Source organism: Heliconius melpomene, chromosome 21 (assembly GCF_056956725.1).
Source record: "Heliconius melpomene rosina isolate 202511_hmr_F chromosome 21, ASM5695672v1, whole genome shotgun sequence".
Lineage (NCBI taxonomy): Eukaryota > Metazoa > Arthropoda > Insecta > Lepidoptera > Nymphalidae > Heliconius > Heliconius melpomene.
This window is the reverse complement of record NC_140409.1, coordinates 1,745,187-1,761,064: the sequence shown is the minus strand read 5'-3', so window position 1 is coordinate 1,761,064 and position 15,878 is coordinate 1,745,187. Positions and strand designations below refer to the sequence as shown.

General features: G+C 33.7%; 1 protein-coding gene across 2 annotated transcripts in view; it reads left to right on the top strand.

Annotated features, from left to right (window-relative positions):
* Window positions 1-825: 825 nt before the first annotated feature.
* LOC146526788 (uncharacterized) overlaps window positions 826-15,878 on the top strand; it is a 35,717-nt gene continuing 20,664 nt past the window's right edge. The window contains exons 1-8 of one of the 2 annotated variants that reach the window (XM_085206169.1): window positions 826-1,049; window positions 3,608-3,649; window positions 5,078-5,307; window positions 5,718-5,996; window positions 7,424-7,663; window positions 12,380-12,644; window positions 13,214-13,393; window positions 14,961-15,166. In XM_085206169.1, coding sequence (XP_085062295.1) covers window positions 1,005-1,049; window positions 3,608-3,649; window positions 5,078-5,307; window positions 5,718-5,996; window positions 7,424-7,663; window positions 12,380-12,644; window positions 13,214-13,393; window positions 14,961-15,166 — 1,487 coding nt within the window. In that variant the 5' untranslated portion in view covers window positions 826-1,004. The remainder of the gene's footprint in view (window positions 1,050-3,607; window positions 3,650-5,077; window positions 5,308-5,717; window positions 5,997-7,423; window positions 7,664-12,379; window positions 12,645-13,213; window positions 13,394-14,960; window positions 15,167-15,878) is intronic. The other variant, XM_085206170.1, reaches the window with a different exon arrangement.

Sequence of the window (15,878 nt, the reverse complement as noted above, 5' to 3'; positions counted from 1 at the left end):
ACATTAGAGTCACAGATAATTAAAAATCATTTTAATAGTTCATAGTAAATTAAAGTGCCATTAATTAAAATACTTCTCGAAAATATTAAGATCCGCCACATGCTGTATACAGCGGGTAAAGCTGAGCTAAGCTACGTTGCGCAAAATTTTTCTGTTTTTTCAAAATAAATTTATACTAAGTAAATAATAATTCCTGTACAATTTATTATACATTTAAAAATAATACTTTTTATTAGAAACATCGTCAAATATACACCAACATGGCAATACTGGTACAAATCTCAAAACAAAAACCAGCCTAACTGTATTAATGTCAAAGAACATTATATACCAGGGCTTGTTAACGTTAGCAATTCACATTTAAATTAACGTTAATTCCGTATAGATACCTAAACGTTACAATTTGGTAGCGATACTTGGTAACTTAACGGAATAATTACGTTATAATAAGGTTAACTCGATCCCCACTTGAGAAAGTGAAATATTTTTTACGTTTATATTGCTCTGGTGTCGAGGCAAAGCGCGGCGTTGAGTTTTGCCACTCAACACGCAATGCCTGAATTTTATTAAACTTATAAATTTAAGTTTTAAAAATTAAATGCTTAACGATTGTTAAACCAACGATGTATCTATGAATATATAGGTACTGTTGCTATTAGACGAGAGCGACGGTAACAAAACTAACTTATAACGATACCATTTTACCGATACTTCATGATCTAAATATAAAAGTAAATATGGTAACGCTATTTATCAAGTATCGATACCAGGCGTAACGATACCAACTTTTTAACGTTATTTCAAGCCCTGAGTGTTATATACTATGAATTGTATTGTCTGTGTTCACCGCAGTGTTCTTTACCGAGTTCAAAGTTTGACCGTGTACGCCTATAACAAAAATAAAATATACAAACAACAATTATGCGAATCTGACGAATCTCCTAGAGATTTTATTTTTTTTATTTTCTTTGTGTTTCATTTAAAAATCCGTTATTTAAAGTAAAATGTCGGTGAGCGCGAGCGCTGAAAACCTATCTACTGATGCCCAGGTGTGTACTTACTGATAAATACATATAACTCGTATTGTTTACTTTGTACGTTAATAAAAGTTTAAACACATGGTGCTAATTTGATTTGGTTGTCGTCCTAACATTATTTGGCCTCATTTTTGATATACAGGACGTAATTATGAGTCACACATAGGAACCCTAATACGGAAGGCGATACTTGTCTGCGCATTTTATTCGCTTGCTGGTATACCTATAAATTCATTAATGAACTCTTATCAAGTAAATTGGGATAAGTGGGTCAAAAGATATTTAATTTATCAGTTCACTACTGTTATACTTTGTAAACAAACTAGCAAAAACTTTTTTGTTAAAGTAAGTAAAAAACAAAGGAACATTGCTATTTAAACTTATTTTATCTACATTTTAATTTTATGTACAACAGTCTTAAGTGTATGTTATGGTTTTTAATAAAATTTGTGTATCCATCTCTATAAATAATGCACTTTTTTTGACAAATTTCTGTCATTTAATAATATATATTTTAAGAACCTGAATTTATATTCAATTAATTATTGATCAATTCATCATCAATTTGTAAAACAAACAAGAATGTAGATTTGTCTCAATTTAAAATTATAATTTTAAACAAGTCTTAATTGAATATTATTGGCAACAATCATTTATTTACCGAGCTAATTACTTTTCCAATCTCTTATGTAATTTGAAATTCATATATACATATGAACATATATTACATACATTTAATATTGTTAGAAAAAATATAAAATAAATATAAAGATCACAATATTTGGGAAATCGTCATGACACTAAAAGTGAATAATTAACTATGTAAATTCCCTTTTTTGCTATAAAAGAGATTTGCATTAATAATAATATAAAGATAATTTCCTGGTGGTTTTTGAAGTCAAATATGAGTGTTACAGTTTACTTCACTGTTCACTGCATATCTATACTAGATAGTATAGATATACTAATATTATAAAGCAGAAGAGGTGTCAGAGGATGTATTTTTGGTTGGATGCCTAGTCTCAGGAATTATTGACTCAAACTGAAAAAAAAGAATTGTGTTGATTTTTTTGTTTATTGAGACAGGCTATATTACATCACAGTATTGTTTTGATGTAAAATACTGTACCTGCAGTGAAAATTACCTAGAACACATACATCCCTAAGGACATATTTATAAATCACTCTCAATTCTAAAGTTGATCTTGAGAGCAATCATGAGACACCATATTCATTCACAGATTATAATTTATGAATGAAAACAGTATCTCTAAGATGAATCTCAGAGTTAAGAGTGGTATATAAATATGGGCCTTAGAAAGTGTCACCAACAACTTAATTATTTCCATTTGATCTAGAGGGCAAAGCCACAGGTAAAACTTAGTTTAATTCGTAAGTGCACTACATTTCATAATGTGTGAAGTTAAATAACAGTATATGTAACAATGAATTAATTATAATCACTTATAATTCTATTGGGTATAACGCTTGCATAACTTCTAAGTATATACTACTATTGTAATTAGTTAATATTTTGTTTTGATTAGACCCATTTTTAACTTATAGTGTAGGAGGCAGAGAGTTACTAGTGTTAAAACACTATCCTCCGCACAAAAATGACATTTAACATTTTTGAGCTAAATGAAAAGTAAGCAGTTCTTACAAGAGCTAGTTCACTAGCTCTTCTTCTTCTTAAAAATGTCTGAAAAAAAATTGCACCTACAATTGTAGAGTCATTCAATGACATGTACAGTCATTCAATAGGCTATTGATATTAGTAATACTATTTCTAATATGTATATTATTTTTATAATACACAATATTTAACATTATTAATTATTAAAATTTTATACTCAAGTTTTTATACTATGAAAACATAATGATGTACCTTTTTAAAGATAAAAGTGCTTTCTGTGAAATACCTCTTGGCCTTCACCTCTTGAACTTTACTTGCAAGTTGAAATTAGTACAGCTCTTACCAAGGTTAATATGAATGTACAGAAATAAATTCTGAAAACCATTCACTTTGTATGACATTTTTAATTATATGACTATAAATACATGTATCCTGTAAACTGACATGGAATTAGGTTCTATTCTAACTTGGGGGATGAATTATTGTAGAAAGAAAATTCTTAAATAAAAAGTTATTTAAGTAATACTTAATTAAAACTTCTTTTAAACCATATATTACACTAGTTTGTTTTGTTTTGACTTTTCGAGAAATCCTCTCTTAGTGCTCTTTTACACTACCTAACCTCCCTACATTTCAACTGTCTAAGAACACTAGTTATGTTTGTGGCTTGTGTGTTGTTTGTCAGTCACTCTGTAGACTGTAACAAAAGTTTCATACATATAAATGTATATCTTTTTTAATTTTTATATTATCGGCTTCACCGTGTATCCCGCCGAATTTTCAAGGCATAGGCATATGAAATATATCATTCCTCCGAGCGAGAATCGAATCCCACAAAAGTCACGTTTACAGTCAGACGTTTGTGCCCTGCGCCACGACTGGCTAAAATGTATATCTAATACAAATAAATAATGCAATGTAAATATTTTACTAGACTACAATCCTCGACTTCCAGCAGGATAAGGTATTTCAACAAGTATGTATTCCTGCACAGTAGGTGAGAAATGTAGGCCGAAAATCTATAAGAATTTAGTGTCATTTTCAAATTTGCATGATCTTATATAGTATTTTACTTCATATAGTAATAGATACTTATTTTTTAAAAGCTTTTTTATTTGTTGAGGTTTCATTAAACATTCATTAATATTCAAAATTATATATTTTTTGAACAATTACTTTTTTAAATTTCTATTTCCATAATTTTTCTCATTAAACTGACTTTAATTTTTTATTAAATTTTAGTATTTTGTTAAATTGTATAAAAATTTCAATTCAAATATTCTCTACACTGAACATAAGTCAATAATTTATTAGTTAAATGCTTAATAAATATTTTACATGGAAATTGTCAATACATTATGATTCATCAAATTATCTTTGTATGTACGTATGTAGTAAGAAATCACTACTCTGTATAATGTAATATTGGTTTTATTCTTACATGATATAATGGTTTCAAATCCCATTTAAAAATCCATGTAAATTGAAAACCTTTGAACATACTATTCCCGGCTAAGCCCGGCGTTAAGTTCCGCTACAGATCTTGCTATTTCTGTAACGTGCGGAAACTATAAAACAGATTGACAGACAAAATATTACAAAAAGTAAATATCAAATACTATATTTTAATGACGTAACACTTATACCTCATCGGCATGGCCTATGTATATATGCTTATTGGTAGTATTACTTATAAAATGGCTTCGAATCCATAGACCCTATAAGAGTTCTAGAAGATTCCATTAGTTAATTTAAAAGTACGTCATTACTCACCAGTGCTTAGCTTTGCTTGCTTGGCGAGCTTAACTCCCACCTGGGGCAAAATGCTCTTAAAGCGCCCCCCCTCAAATGAATAAAGTCTTAGGCTCAAGCTTAGCTTTAAATGATTAGCACTTACATAATTAAATCAAATGCATATTATGTATTTGATTAAATACATATATTTCAATAGTTTTGCGGACCATTCGGCGCCCCTTTGGGACTATTGCCCAAGGCATGATGTTCCCCCTTGCCCCCCTCACTACGCCTCTGCTACACACTAAGATACCCCTTAAGAGTAGAAGATTAAATATGAAGAAATGTTGTCCTGTGTCTGCTATTGTTATCCACATTTGATAAAATCGCAAAATTTTAATGTGAATTGTATTACTTGTTGTTAATCCAGTAATTTTAAATTCTGTATGAATTATTGATAAATAATATAACTGATAAATTTCTTTTTTTTTTTTTAGTGTATGGAATTGCAAAGCATAAGTAATTTTACCGCTTGGCTTTAAACAAAATAGAGTCACCTGTACTATAAATACATAAAATGTCAAAAAAATCGAACATCCATTGAACGTCGTTATATCTATATTAAAATAATAAAATATATAATTTTTAGCCTATATTCCTAAAATTGCAGAGTTGCGATGGCGGTTCCATGTGCTTAGAACTGGCTCTGGAAGGGGAAAGGTTGTGCAAGGCAGGGGACTGCAGGGCCGGCGTGGCCTTCTTCCAAGCGGCCATACAAGCTGGTACGGACGACCTGAGAACACTCAGCGCGATCTACAGCCAACTTGGCAACGCGTATTTCTACCTGGGCGACTACAATAAGGCTATGCAGTACCATAAACTTGATCTTACTTTGGCTAGGTAAGGAATTGATTATAGTTTTTTGTTTCACGCTGTATCCGCATATAGCAGGGTAGGCAGAAGGAACCCTGTGTTAAGACCCATGTTCGAGATATTGCATATTGTGTGGGAGAACTCAACGCCGCGGTTTGTCTGGTTACCAGAGAATAATGCATAAATATCCGTCTTATTTTGGTAGTTTAATACAATTTCGGAAACTACTTGTTTTTGTACTAATAGAAACGAGGGGAGGTCCAAAAGTTCGTCATGAACCTGCGTCATGTTAGAATGCTGAATGCATTCTAACATGACGTAAGTTCATGTCCGTTCAATAAGTTGAAACAGGTACAATCTTTAGACTAATATATTTGAGAACTAAAAACATTTTATTATACAAAAACATATTAATTTGTATTAATTTGTATTTTCAGAACAATGAACGATAAGCTGGGCGAGGCGAAAGCGTCAGGCAATTTGGGTAACACACTAAAAGTGATGGGGAAGTTCAACGAGGCGGTACAATGCTGTAAACGACATTTGGAGATCTCTCGTTCTTTAGGTGACCGCCTCAGTGAAGGTCGTGCCTTGTACAACCTGGGTAACGTGTTCCATGCCCAGGGGAAGCAGATGGGTAGAGTGGGGCAAAACGATCCGGGCCATTTCCCGCAAGATGTTAGAGAGAGCCTGATGCAGGCTGTTGCTTATTATGAGTAAGTGTTTTAGTCTTTTCATTTTCTCATGTATTTATTTATTGGAAATATCACCTAAAACTAAATTATAAGCTGAAGTTATCGAAGCATAGTTAAACGCCAATCTCATTGCTATGGTGGTGGGAAAAAGGCATTTGGAGAATTCTCGTTCTCTGGGCGATTGTCTAAGTGAAGGTTGCGCCTTGTGCTACCTGGGCAACGTGGTCCATGCCCAGGGTAAGAAATTATCATTTGTCTGGAACTTTGCCTCGTTATCAGAGCGAGGACATGCAAATATACAGGGTGGAATTGTCAGCGCCACTTTAAATGAAACCACAGTTTTAACTACTCTATAAAAGCCTAATATAATTCGGAAAAAAAATAATTCTCAAAAATGAAAAAGTTTTTTTTTCAAACAAAATAAATAATAAAATTATCGTTTTAAAATAAAACGCCATTTGTAAAGTATAACATAAGCACGCACACACTTACCTGTCAAAGCGGCAATGTCGCATACGTATGTGTGCGTGACACGAAATACAGGTATGGATAAAAATCGTGAAATGAAAAAAAAATCCTACGTCCAAACCGTTGAGGTGCCTTGATTATTTTTTTAAATTCTGGGTTTGAAATATTTAACCCTATATGCAGTTTCAGTTAAAGAAGCGCTGCCTCTTCCAACCTGTATATTGTTTCCTGCCAGTAGGTAATGAAAGCTACTACCGACGCGTTCACAGTCACACCCTTATGCTACTCCTCGATGACAGCCTCGATTTTCTTTTATTTTGCAATTTATGGTTTCGTACTTATTATCTATCGTTAGCATAGAGATGCTTAAATTAATTTGAATTGCGTACTATTTTTCATCTCCTGGTTTTGTAATTGGCTCATGGGTCACTAACTGAAATAACAACGTACCGTCAAATCCCTCAGGTTGTTGAATACCACTAATTGTTGGGGAACTTTTCAATACTTCATTTTATGGAGTCTCGAAAGGAGTTTGAGAAAAATGGTCAAGTTATGATTAGATTTGTTTAAGACCTCAAAAATAATTATGGATTCTTTAGTTATACGTAACGATATAAAATGAAATTAAAAACAGGATTTAGACGTGCCCGTTGTAGCTTCGATTCCCCACTCGGGGGAATGAAATATTTAACATTTTTATAACGTCGTTCTGGTAACGAGAAAAGGCGAGGCGTTGAGATTTTTTTTTTATTTCCACTCGACAGCAAAGAATGGAGTGTCTCGACGCTAATTCATTTGTCTTTATTCCTATATATGGATACTCAGCTTACATCCCAGTATGCACTTTACTTCAGAACTTTAAGCCATTTTTTGCTACAGTTATTAACATTTTTGTGCATCTTAAATATAAAACATGCTAATTTATGTGCTTCATCTAGCTATAATATCAATGATATTCTGATTTTTTTCCCTCATTTCAGAGAGAATCTCGAATTAATGCGTAGTTTAGGTGACCGACAAGCAATGGGCCGGGCGTGTGGAAATCTCGGCAACACTTGTTACCTTCTAGGTGACTTTACACGAGCTATCAAGTATCACACGGAGAGATTAAGGATAGCGCAAGAAGTAGGCGACAGGCCGGCGGAGAGACGTGCCAATAGTAACTTAGGAAATTCACACATATTTTTGGGACAATTTGAAAACGCTGCTGAACATTATAAGTGAGTATTTTCTATTTTCTTTTCTTTTTTTGCTCGTGATGTATCACTCTAGTTTTGTATTATATTTTGTTTGTGTTAATAACGCTGTTTTTAATCTTAAAATGACGCATAGAGATGAATATTACAAATTTGACGTGCCTGCGTGTTCATATATCTGTATATCTGAGACCACGTAGCCCGGAAAAAAAAATATTTGTCGGTATTCAGTGAATAAGGTAAGCTAAACAGCGATAGGCTTTTGCCAGCCTTTAGCTTTTAATAGATGCAGGTTCAAGTCCAGCTGCCCTTAATTGTTTATAATTCTTATATGCAATTTTAATTGTGAGGCCAGTCGTGGCGTGTAGGTTGTGGGTTCGATACCCACTTGGAGGAATGAACTATTTCCTCGCTCTGGTAATGAGATGCGCTGCGTGGAGATTCGCCATTTGATATGAAATATCAAGTGGCGAATCGTAAGAGAATTCGGCGGAAAGTGGGGAATGTGTCTTAATGGGAATGGAGTGTCTTAAAACTTAATTCTCTCTGCCTATCCTGCTATGAGCGAGTGTCAATTATACTTTGTAGTTATTTTTTTTTCTTTAAATATATTGCTAGCGCATAGTGGATAAACTTATAATATGAGTCTTCTTTTTAGCACAGGGAAATTTTTGTATTTTTTTTTAATTTCAAAATATTTTGGTTTCTCCGATTTGGTCACATAAAGTGAAACGTTGAGTTACGCGATACGCAACATTTGTTTTTACAATATTTGAATATGTATATGATTAGTTGTTTTCATAAATTACTTACATGTATAAGTGCGGTGAGTTACGAGTTCAATACTCGTCTAACGTCTTTTTTTAATTCTTTGTTTAAATATTTTACAAATGTGCTTATCTAGGAAACGAAACGTAGCTTCGCCCGCTTATTGTTATATTATAGAAAAATTATACAAAATCTTTACATAAATTGTAACCTATGTGTTATTCTATATAAGCTATATCACTGCAAAGTTTTATCTAAATTCGTTTAGCAGTTTTTGCGTGAATGTGGAACAAACATCCTCACAAACTTTCACATTTATTATGTTAAAGTAAGATGTATAATAAATCTTTGGTTGCAACGCGAAATAACCTTTATGTATAACTAGCGGCCCGCCCGCGGCTTCGCCTGCGTGAACTACGTTAATATTAATTTCTGTCTCCATGAGTACCTACGTCCTATAAGTGACGTCCATTCATTTGTAGTAACGAAGTTTCATACAAACTTTGAACCCCAAAAACAACCCCTTAGATATCGAATATTGCAAATTCCCGTCTTAGCGAGCACAAATACAAATACCTCCTATGCAAAATTTCAGATTCCTAGCACATGTAGTTTCTGAGATTTCGTGATGAGTGAGTGACCTTTCGATTTTATATATATACAGGGTGTCCCAGAAGTCAACGATAAAACGAAACCAGGCGATAGACCAAGTCGTGACAGTTATGCGAAAAATATAAAAAAAAATCTTTGTCATGTATTTTTCATATAATTTTGATTTTAAAAAATATCCAAAAAACCGACACCCTGTGATGGTTTTTCAAGTCCCAGGACTACAAATATTACTCTTTCTTCATTTTTTTTTCTGTAATGTAATCATGAGTAACCCTTCTGCGAATAACAGTTTAAGATTTAAACATACCTGCATCAGTTTTCAATAAAATGTGGTGTTTTTGCCAAACATTAAATTCAAAATATTTACTACACCCAACTTTAACCGACTGTACTATAAAAAAAATGTACTACACTGTTTTTGCAAGTAACTTTAAAAGTTGGCGCATTTAATCTGGATTCCGAAATGGTACGACACTTGCTGGATTACTTCTTTGTTGAAGAGAGAAAAATCGAAATACACGATAATCGGGTTGACGTTCAGCTTTTTGGTATCTTTTCCGATACATTCTAGCTGCAGCATTTGCGTTACGTAACCATTCTCCATGAATGAAATGCATATTGGAAATGTGTCAAAGACCGAGTATATGGCCTGCGAGAGCCCGGACTCGAGCACTGTCCTTATAAGTCCTGGGCCTAAGTCGGATAAGCGTTACCTGGGCTAAGTGGCGGGAGGTCACTGGTGTGGTCTGTGATCGCAGGATACCATCCTAACTCTTATCCGGCCATGGAGATCGTGATCGATGCCTCCAGACTCGTGCATAACGGATCCAAGGTACCTGAACTTTTCCAACTTAGGGGATGGCCCAGGACTTATAAGGATAGTGCTCGAGTCCGGGCTCTCGCAGGCCATATACTCGGTCTTTGACACATTGCCAATATGCATTTCATTCATGGAGAATGGTTACGTAACGCAAATGCTGCAGCTAGAATGTATCGGAAAAGATACCAAAAAGCTGAACGTCAACCCGATTATCGTGTATTTCGATTTTTCTCTCTTCAACAAAGAAGTAATCCAGGAAGTGTCGTACCATTTCGGAATTCAGATTAAATGCGCCAACTTTTAAAGTTACTTGCAAAAACAGTGTAGTACATTTTTTTTATAGTACAGTCGGTTAAAGTTGGGTGTAGTAAATATTTTGAATTTAATGTTTGGCAAAAACACCACATTTTATTGAAAACTGATGCAGGTATGTTTAAATCTTAAACTGTTATTCACAGAAGGGTTACTCATGATTACATCACAGAAAAAAAATGAAGAAAGAGTAATATTTGTAGTCCTGGGACTTGAAAAACCATCACAGGGTGTCGGTTTTTCCGATATTTTTTAAAATCAAAATAATATGAAAAATACATGACAAAGATTTTTTTTTATATTTTTCTCATAACTGTCACGACTTGGTCTATCGCCTGGTTTCGTTTTATCGTTGAGTCCTGGGACACCCTGTATATATATATATATTTATGATACTTCTGATGCAATCGCGATGAATATTATTTGCTAAACTAATAATACTGTGTTTTATTTAAAATGCTAGCGAATTGGATTGCGCTCATTCCATTTACTTACGCAGAAAACTTACTTTGTATGGAATGACAGATGACGATTTAACTTAGCTTTTAACTTTCTTAAATTATTTAAACTTACTTTTTTCATTCCTACTATTTTCAGCATTTTTTGTTGAGTTATTTAGGTATTTATGACGGTCGAGGGTTCAATTCCCGGTATAAATGTTTGTATTTAAAAAAATATATATTTTCCCAAATTTCAAATAATTTTCAGTTTAATTAGAATATTACCTACTTGGCACTCATCATCCTATCCTATATCTTATAAAACAAAGTCGCTTTTTGTGTCTGTCTGAACTTTCTAACTCTTCTTCTTCTAAACCACCCAACGGATTTGGATGCGGTTTTCACCATTAGGTCGAGTATTTCTCAGGGAAGGTTTATATATAGTTTATTATTTGTACATTCTTATGTAAATTAACATAAATACGATAAATGTGTATAAAGTCCTACCCGCTGAGACACTTTGGCGCATGCGCTGCTTTAATGGTAAATACAACATAATAAAAATGTACTGGAGTATTGTTCCCCTTAATAAGATCTACAAAAAAGTCCGCGATGGCATATTCGTATCTTTTAAGAATAACGTGTAGTGATCATATTTCTGTCTAAAAATAGTAATTTCCATATATTTTTTATTGTGAGGGATATTTTTCCATAATGGTATTAATCCTTATCCTTTAAAATACTTTATTAAATTTCTACGTTAAACGAAGATAAAATTTGCTTTTTAAACTATTTCAAAATTGCGAATAGTTTTAGAGAAAAACACATTTAATTATTGACACATCACGCCGTTCACACATCAACTGTATCGAGTCAAATTTCACTTATCCCTTACTCTCAGCATATAAATAAGTATATTAGTTACGTTGGCCATTTAATGTAGATCAAATCTGTCTATTTTTTTTTTTGTCATTTTAATAAGTACTTTAGAAGTTGTTACAATATCAAAAAATCCTTGCTGCGAAACGCGCCTCGCGACGTTATTCTTATACAAGCGAGTCCGCCGCGCCCGCAGGCCTTACACGCATCGGTGGTTCAGTGGTAGAATGCTCGCCTGCCACGCGGGCAGCCCGGGTTCAATTCCCGGCAGATACATTCTATTTAATTTTCGTCACAGTCAGCCACGTAGTGCTTGCTTTTCATCAGGGACAGAATACCCTCTTCAGCATTAACCACAAGCTCGAAAAAAAAACCCGCCTGCCTTTATAGCAACGAAGATTTAGATGCGTTTGCACGTATTGGATAATTCGAGTTGAATGTATTATTTAATGTCATTTAACTATCTAAAAATAGTAATTTAAATATATTTTAATAAGTACTTGAAAAGATTAGTATCACAGATATAAAATTACGGTACCTACTAAAAAATCCTTGCTGTGTAAAACAATTGGAAAATCCTTATTGAAACTACGAAAATGCGGGTTGCATTAGGGTTTAATTAATTTTCACATTATCTTAAGTGCTTTGCAAACATACATTATATTAATAATCCAGTAGTAAAAGCGGGCGAAGCCGCAATAGGGTCGCTAGTTTCAAGATAAACTTCCAATATATGAGACGATTATCAGAAAATTGCCAGTCTTATGTCGCAGACAACATTTAAATCTCAGTTATAAATTATAAATACGTAAAATATATATGTAAAAAATTACAATTTTCCATATCAACGCTTAATAAATAAAAAAAATAGACACTAAATAAATCAATTTTACCCATTCCTCCTAATAGACGAACACTCGCGCTGGCAGAAGAACTAGGGGATTCAGCAGTTGAAGCCCAAGCATGTTATTCCCTGGGAAATACATACACTTTATTAAGAGAATATCGTATAGCGGAAGAGTACCACGCCCGTCATCTCTCCGCCGCGAGGAAGTTGCAAGACAGAGTAGGAGAAGGGAGAGCTTGTTGGTCTCTCGGCAACGCTCATGCTGCTTTGGGGAACCATGAAAAGGCTTTGTATTATGCGAAGGAACATTATAATATTTCTAAAGAGGTGCATATTTTTGGGTTTTCTTTCTTTTTTTTCTTTTTAGTTGAGATTTTACTGATTGTTGAACCATATTTTTTCACAGAAAGTATTGGTTTAGTGTAGAGATTTAGGAATATCTCTCTATTTAAAAGTTTTCGTAGTAAAGTTACAATGTTTTTAAAATAATTAATGTTAGACGAAATATATCTTTTGAAACTTCACCGTAGAGAACGGATGTCTTAATACTAGGTTCCCTCTGCCTATAATGCCATTCATAAATCCCAAAAAATGATTCAAGAGAATGCGAGTATAAGAGAAAGATTACATATAGACACACACACGTTTCTAATATGTCTCTAATGCGTAAGTTATTTAATTAAGCTTAATATTCATACATATAAACATATTTCTTAATTAGATTTCAACTAGGGAAAATGTATACATAACTACTATTAATTGAGACCTGTTATTACTGCTATTTGAACAGGAATTAAAGGAAATGTGATTAATTCCTTTTTCTCCACCTTACCAAACACTGATTTAAAAAATATTTCCTTTTAAATTTAAATATTAATCCTATATTTTCTTTTCAGCTCGGCGATGTGCTAGGCATGGCCACAGCACAAATGAATATAGGCGACTTATGCAAAGTCCTAGGGCTCCCCGTCGACAATGCGCCTTCGCCCCCTCAAGAGAATGTACAAGCTCCCAGAACACCCTTCAACGCTCTACGTGTTAGACGACAGAGTATGGAGCAGTTGTCACTAATACAGGTAATGTTGAGCGTGGAATACTATGTGTACAGGATGGGATTCGATTCCAGAATTTTGATTCCAATTTTGGGCTACTTTACACTGGAGTCCACAAAAACTACTAAAACGCCATTTTATGCTTTGCTAGTTAGACGATTTGCTAGTATAGATATATATACTACTGTGTATATAGTCTGTGTCTATCTGTGTATGAAATGGTAGTGGATAAGGGTAATTAGGTTTCTTTGCACAAGCTTCTAGAAGACTTTCTATAAGGGGTATATTTGGAAGTTAGTGTGTGTATACGACTGTGAGCATGGAATGGTAGTGGATTCAATCCAAATATAAGGTTTCTTTGCTCAATTTAAACTTAATAAATCTTTACATGTAAATTGACAGAGAATGAAGCAGCTGTGTTTGATATAGGTAAAATTGGTTTAAGTGGTTAAGTTTGTACGTGGTAGTGTCTGCATAACGTAGTAATAGGTTCGATTTAGAAGATTTTATAAAGTTTCTGGAATTACGTTATAAATTGTCTTTAATACAGTTAATTTGAGTGTTAGTGTATGTATTGGAATTTAGTAAATATAAAAAGAGGTTTATTATGATTCATTTTGAGGTTGTCATAGCGCAGCGGCATAGCGTCTGACTATAAACGTGACAGTTCTCAATTTCTCTGTCGGTGGAATTAATTATTTTCGTTTTCTCCCTCTGTTAACAAGACAAAGCGCGGCGTTGAGTTCCGCCATACAACACGCTATGTCTTGAAAATTATGTAGTGTGTGTAAGATTATCTTCCTTTTTCTACCTGGCTATATTATAAACAATAACATAAAGTATTATGCAATAACGCTTGCTTCAACTAAAATATTGCGTACTTCAACGAAAACATTTTCGCTATCATATTAAATGTTTCTTGTGAAAGATTTGAACCTGGAACAATTGTTCTGGTAACTGTGACAGTTTTTTTATCTAGTACTAGTTTTGAGCTTACTAGAGTTAAATGGAATTAACTTTGCTTTTGTGAGATATTACACATTTTGAATGTCTGAGGCACTTTTGACCGCTGAACGTAATATAATAGCCTATAATCTTCCTCATTAAATGAATTATCAAACACATTTTTTTTTAATTAGTTCAATTCAATCCACTAGTTCCTGAGATCAGCACGTTCACCTAAACAAACTAAAAACAATAAAGATTTGTAATATTAGTGTTGAGTAAAGATATACATAATTTAAAAAATCGAACCTACGCCACAAAAACCTCGTTGACAATATTTTTAAGTAATGTATTGATTCGTGTATCATGTATCATCAATGTAAAAGTTTTTGAGGATGGATGTTTGTTTAACTTTCACGAATATCATACTCAACGGATTTTGATGAAACTTTACAGTAGCGTATACATCAGAATAGCACACAGATTACAATTAATATCACGATATTGATGATGAAGCTAAGTGATTGATCGTGAAGCTAAGTGTAAGTTTGTATAATTTAGCGATAGTATAACAATACTTAAAAACAGGCAAAGCTACGGTTTGGTCGCTAGGTTAAGTAAGTAAAATAAATTATTTCTCCAACAGATAACACCCGACGGCAAAAAGAAAGACGAAGAAAGAGAAAGAATAGTAAGAACGGAATCAGAAGAAGAGAATCCCGCGGAGACTTTCATGGAGCTCCTAGTACGGTGTCAGTCAAACAGAATGGATGAACAGAGAGCTTCGTTGGACAAGGAGAACATTAGAGCGAAGAAATTACAAAGGTCAAATAGCAGTGGAAATAAGAATATGTGAGTGTTTTTGTTTTTTTATAGCTTCACACTGTATACTGCACATATCAAGGTAGGCAGAGGGAACTTGGTGTTAAGACACTTCGGTTCTCTACTTTTTGCCGAATTGTTGGGTGGCAGAACTCGACGCCCCGCTTTACCTCGGTACCAGAGCGAGGAAGTGAATATATAACTATAACGAACCCACAATCCTTGCGTTACAATCGTACGCTAATGCTTATCGAATACAAATAATAATATTGCTACGAATAAATATAAATACAAATATCCATCGAATGTCAATTTGTTATTGTGATTGTGTGCAGCATAAAACTCTTATCAGGAAGCTACACCACTATGGTATAAGAGGCATTGCTTTGGATCTTCTCACTTCTTATTTAAGTGATAGGATTCAAAAAGTAAATGTCAACGGGAAACTATCACACGGGTCACCTGTAGCATTGAGGGTGCCACAAGGCTCTATTCTGGGTCCGTTTTTGTTCCTTTTGTACATTAATGACTTACCTCACCTTATGAGAGATATCTGTGAAATGGTGTTGTTTGCAGATGATACATCTTTAGTTTTTAAGGTTAATAGACGGCAATTGGAAATTGACGATGTAAACAATGCTCTTTCTAGGATATTACACTGGTTTAGTGCCAATAACTTGCTTTTAAATAGTAGTAAAACTAAATGTATCAGGTTCTTTACTAAGAATGTGCAACAAGTAGA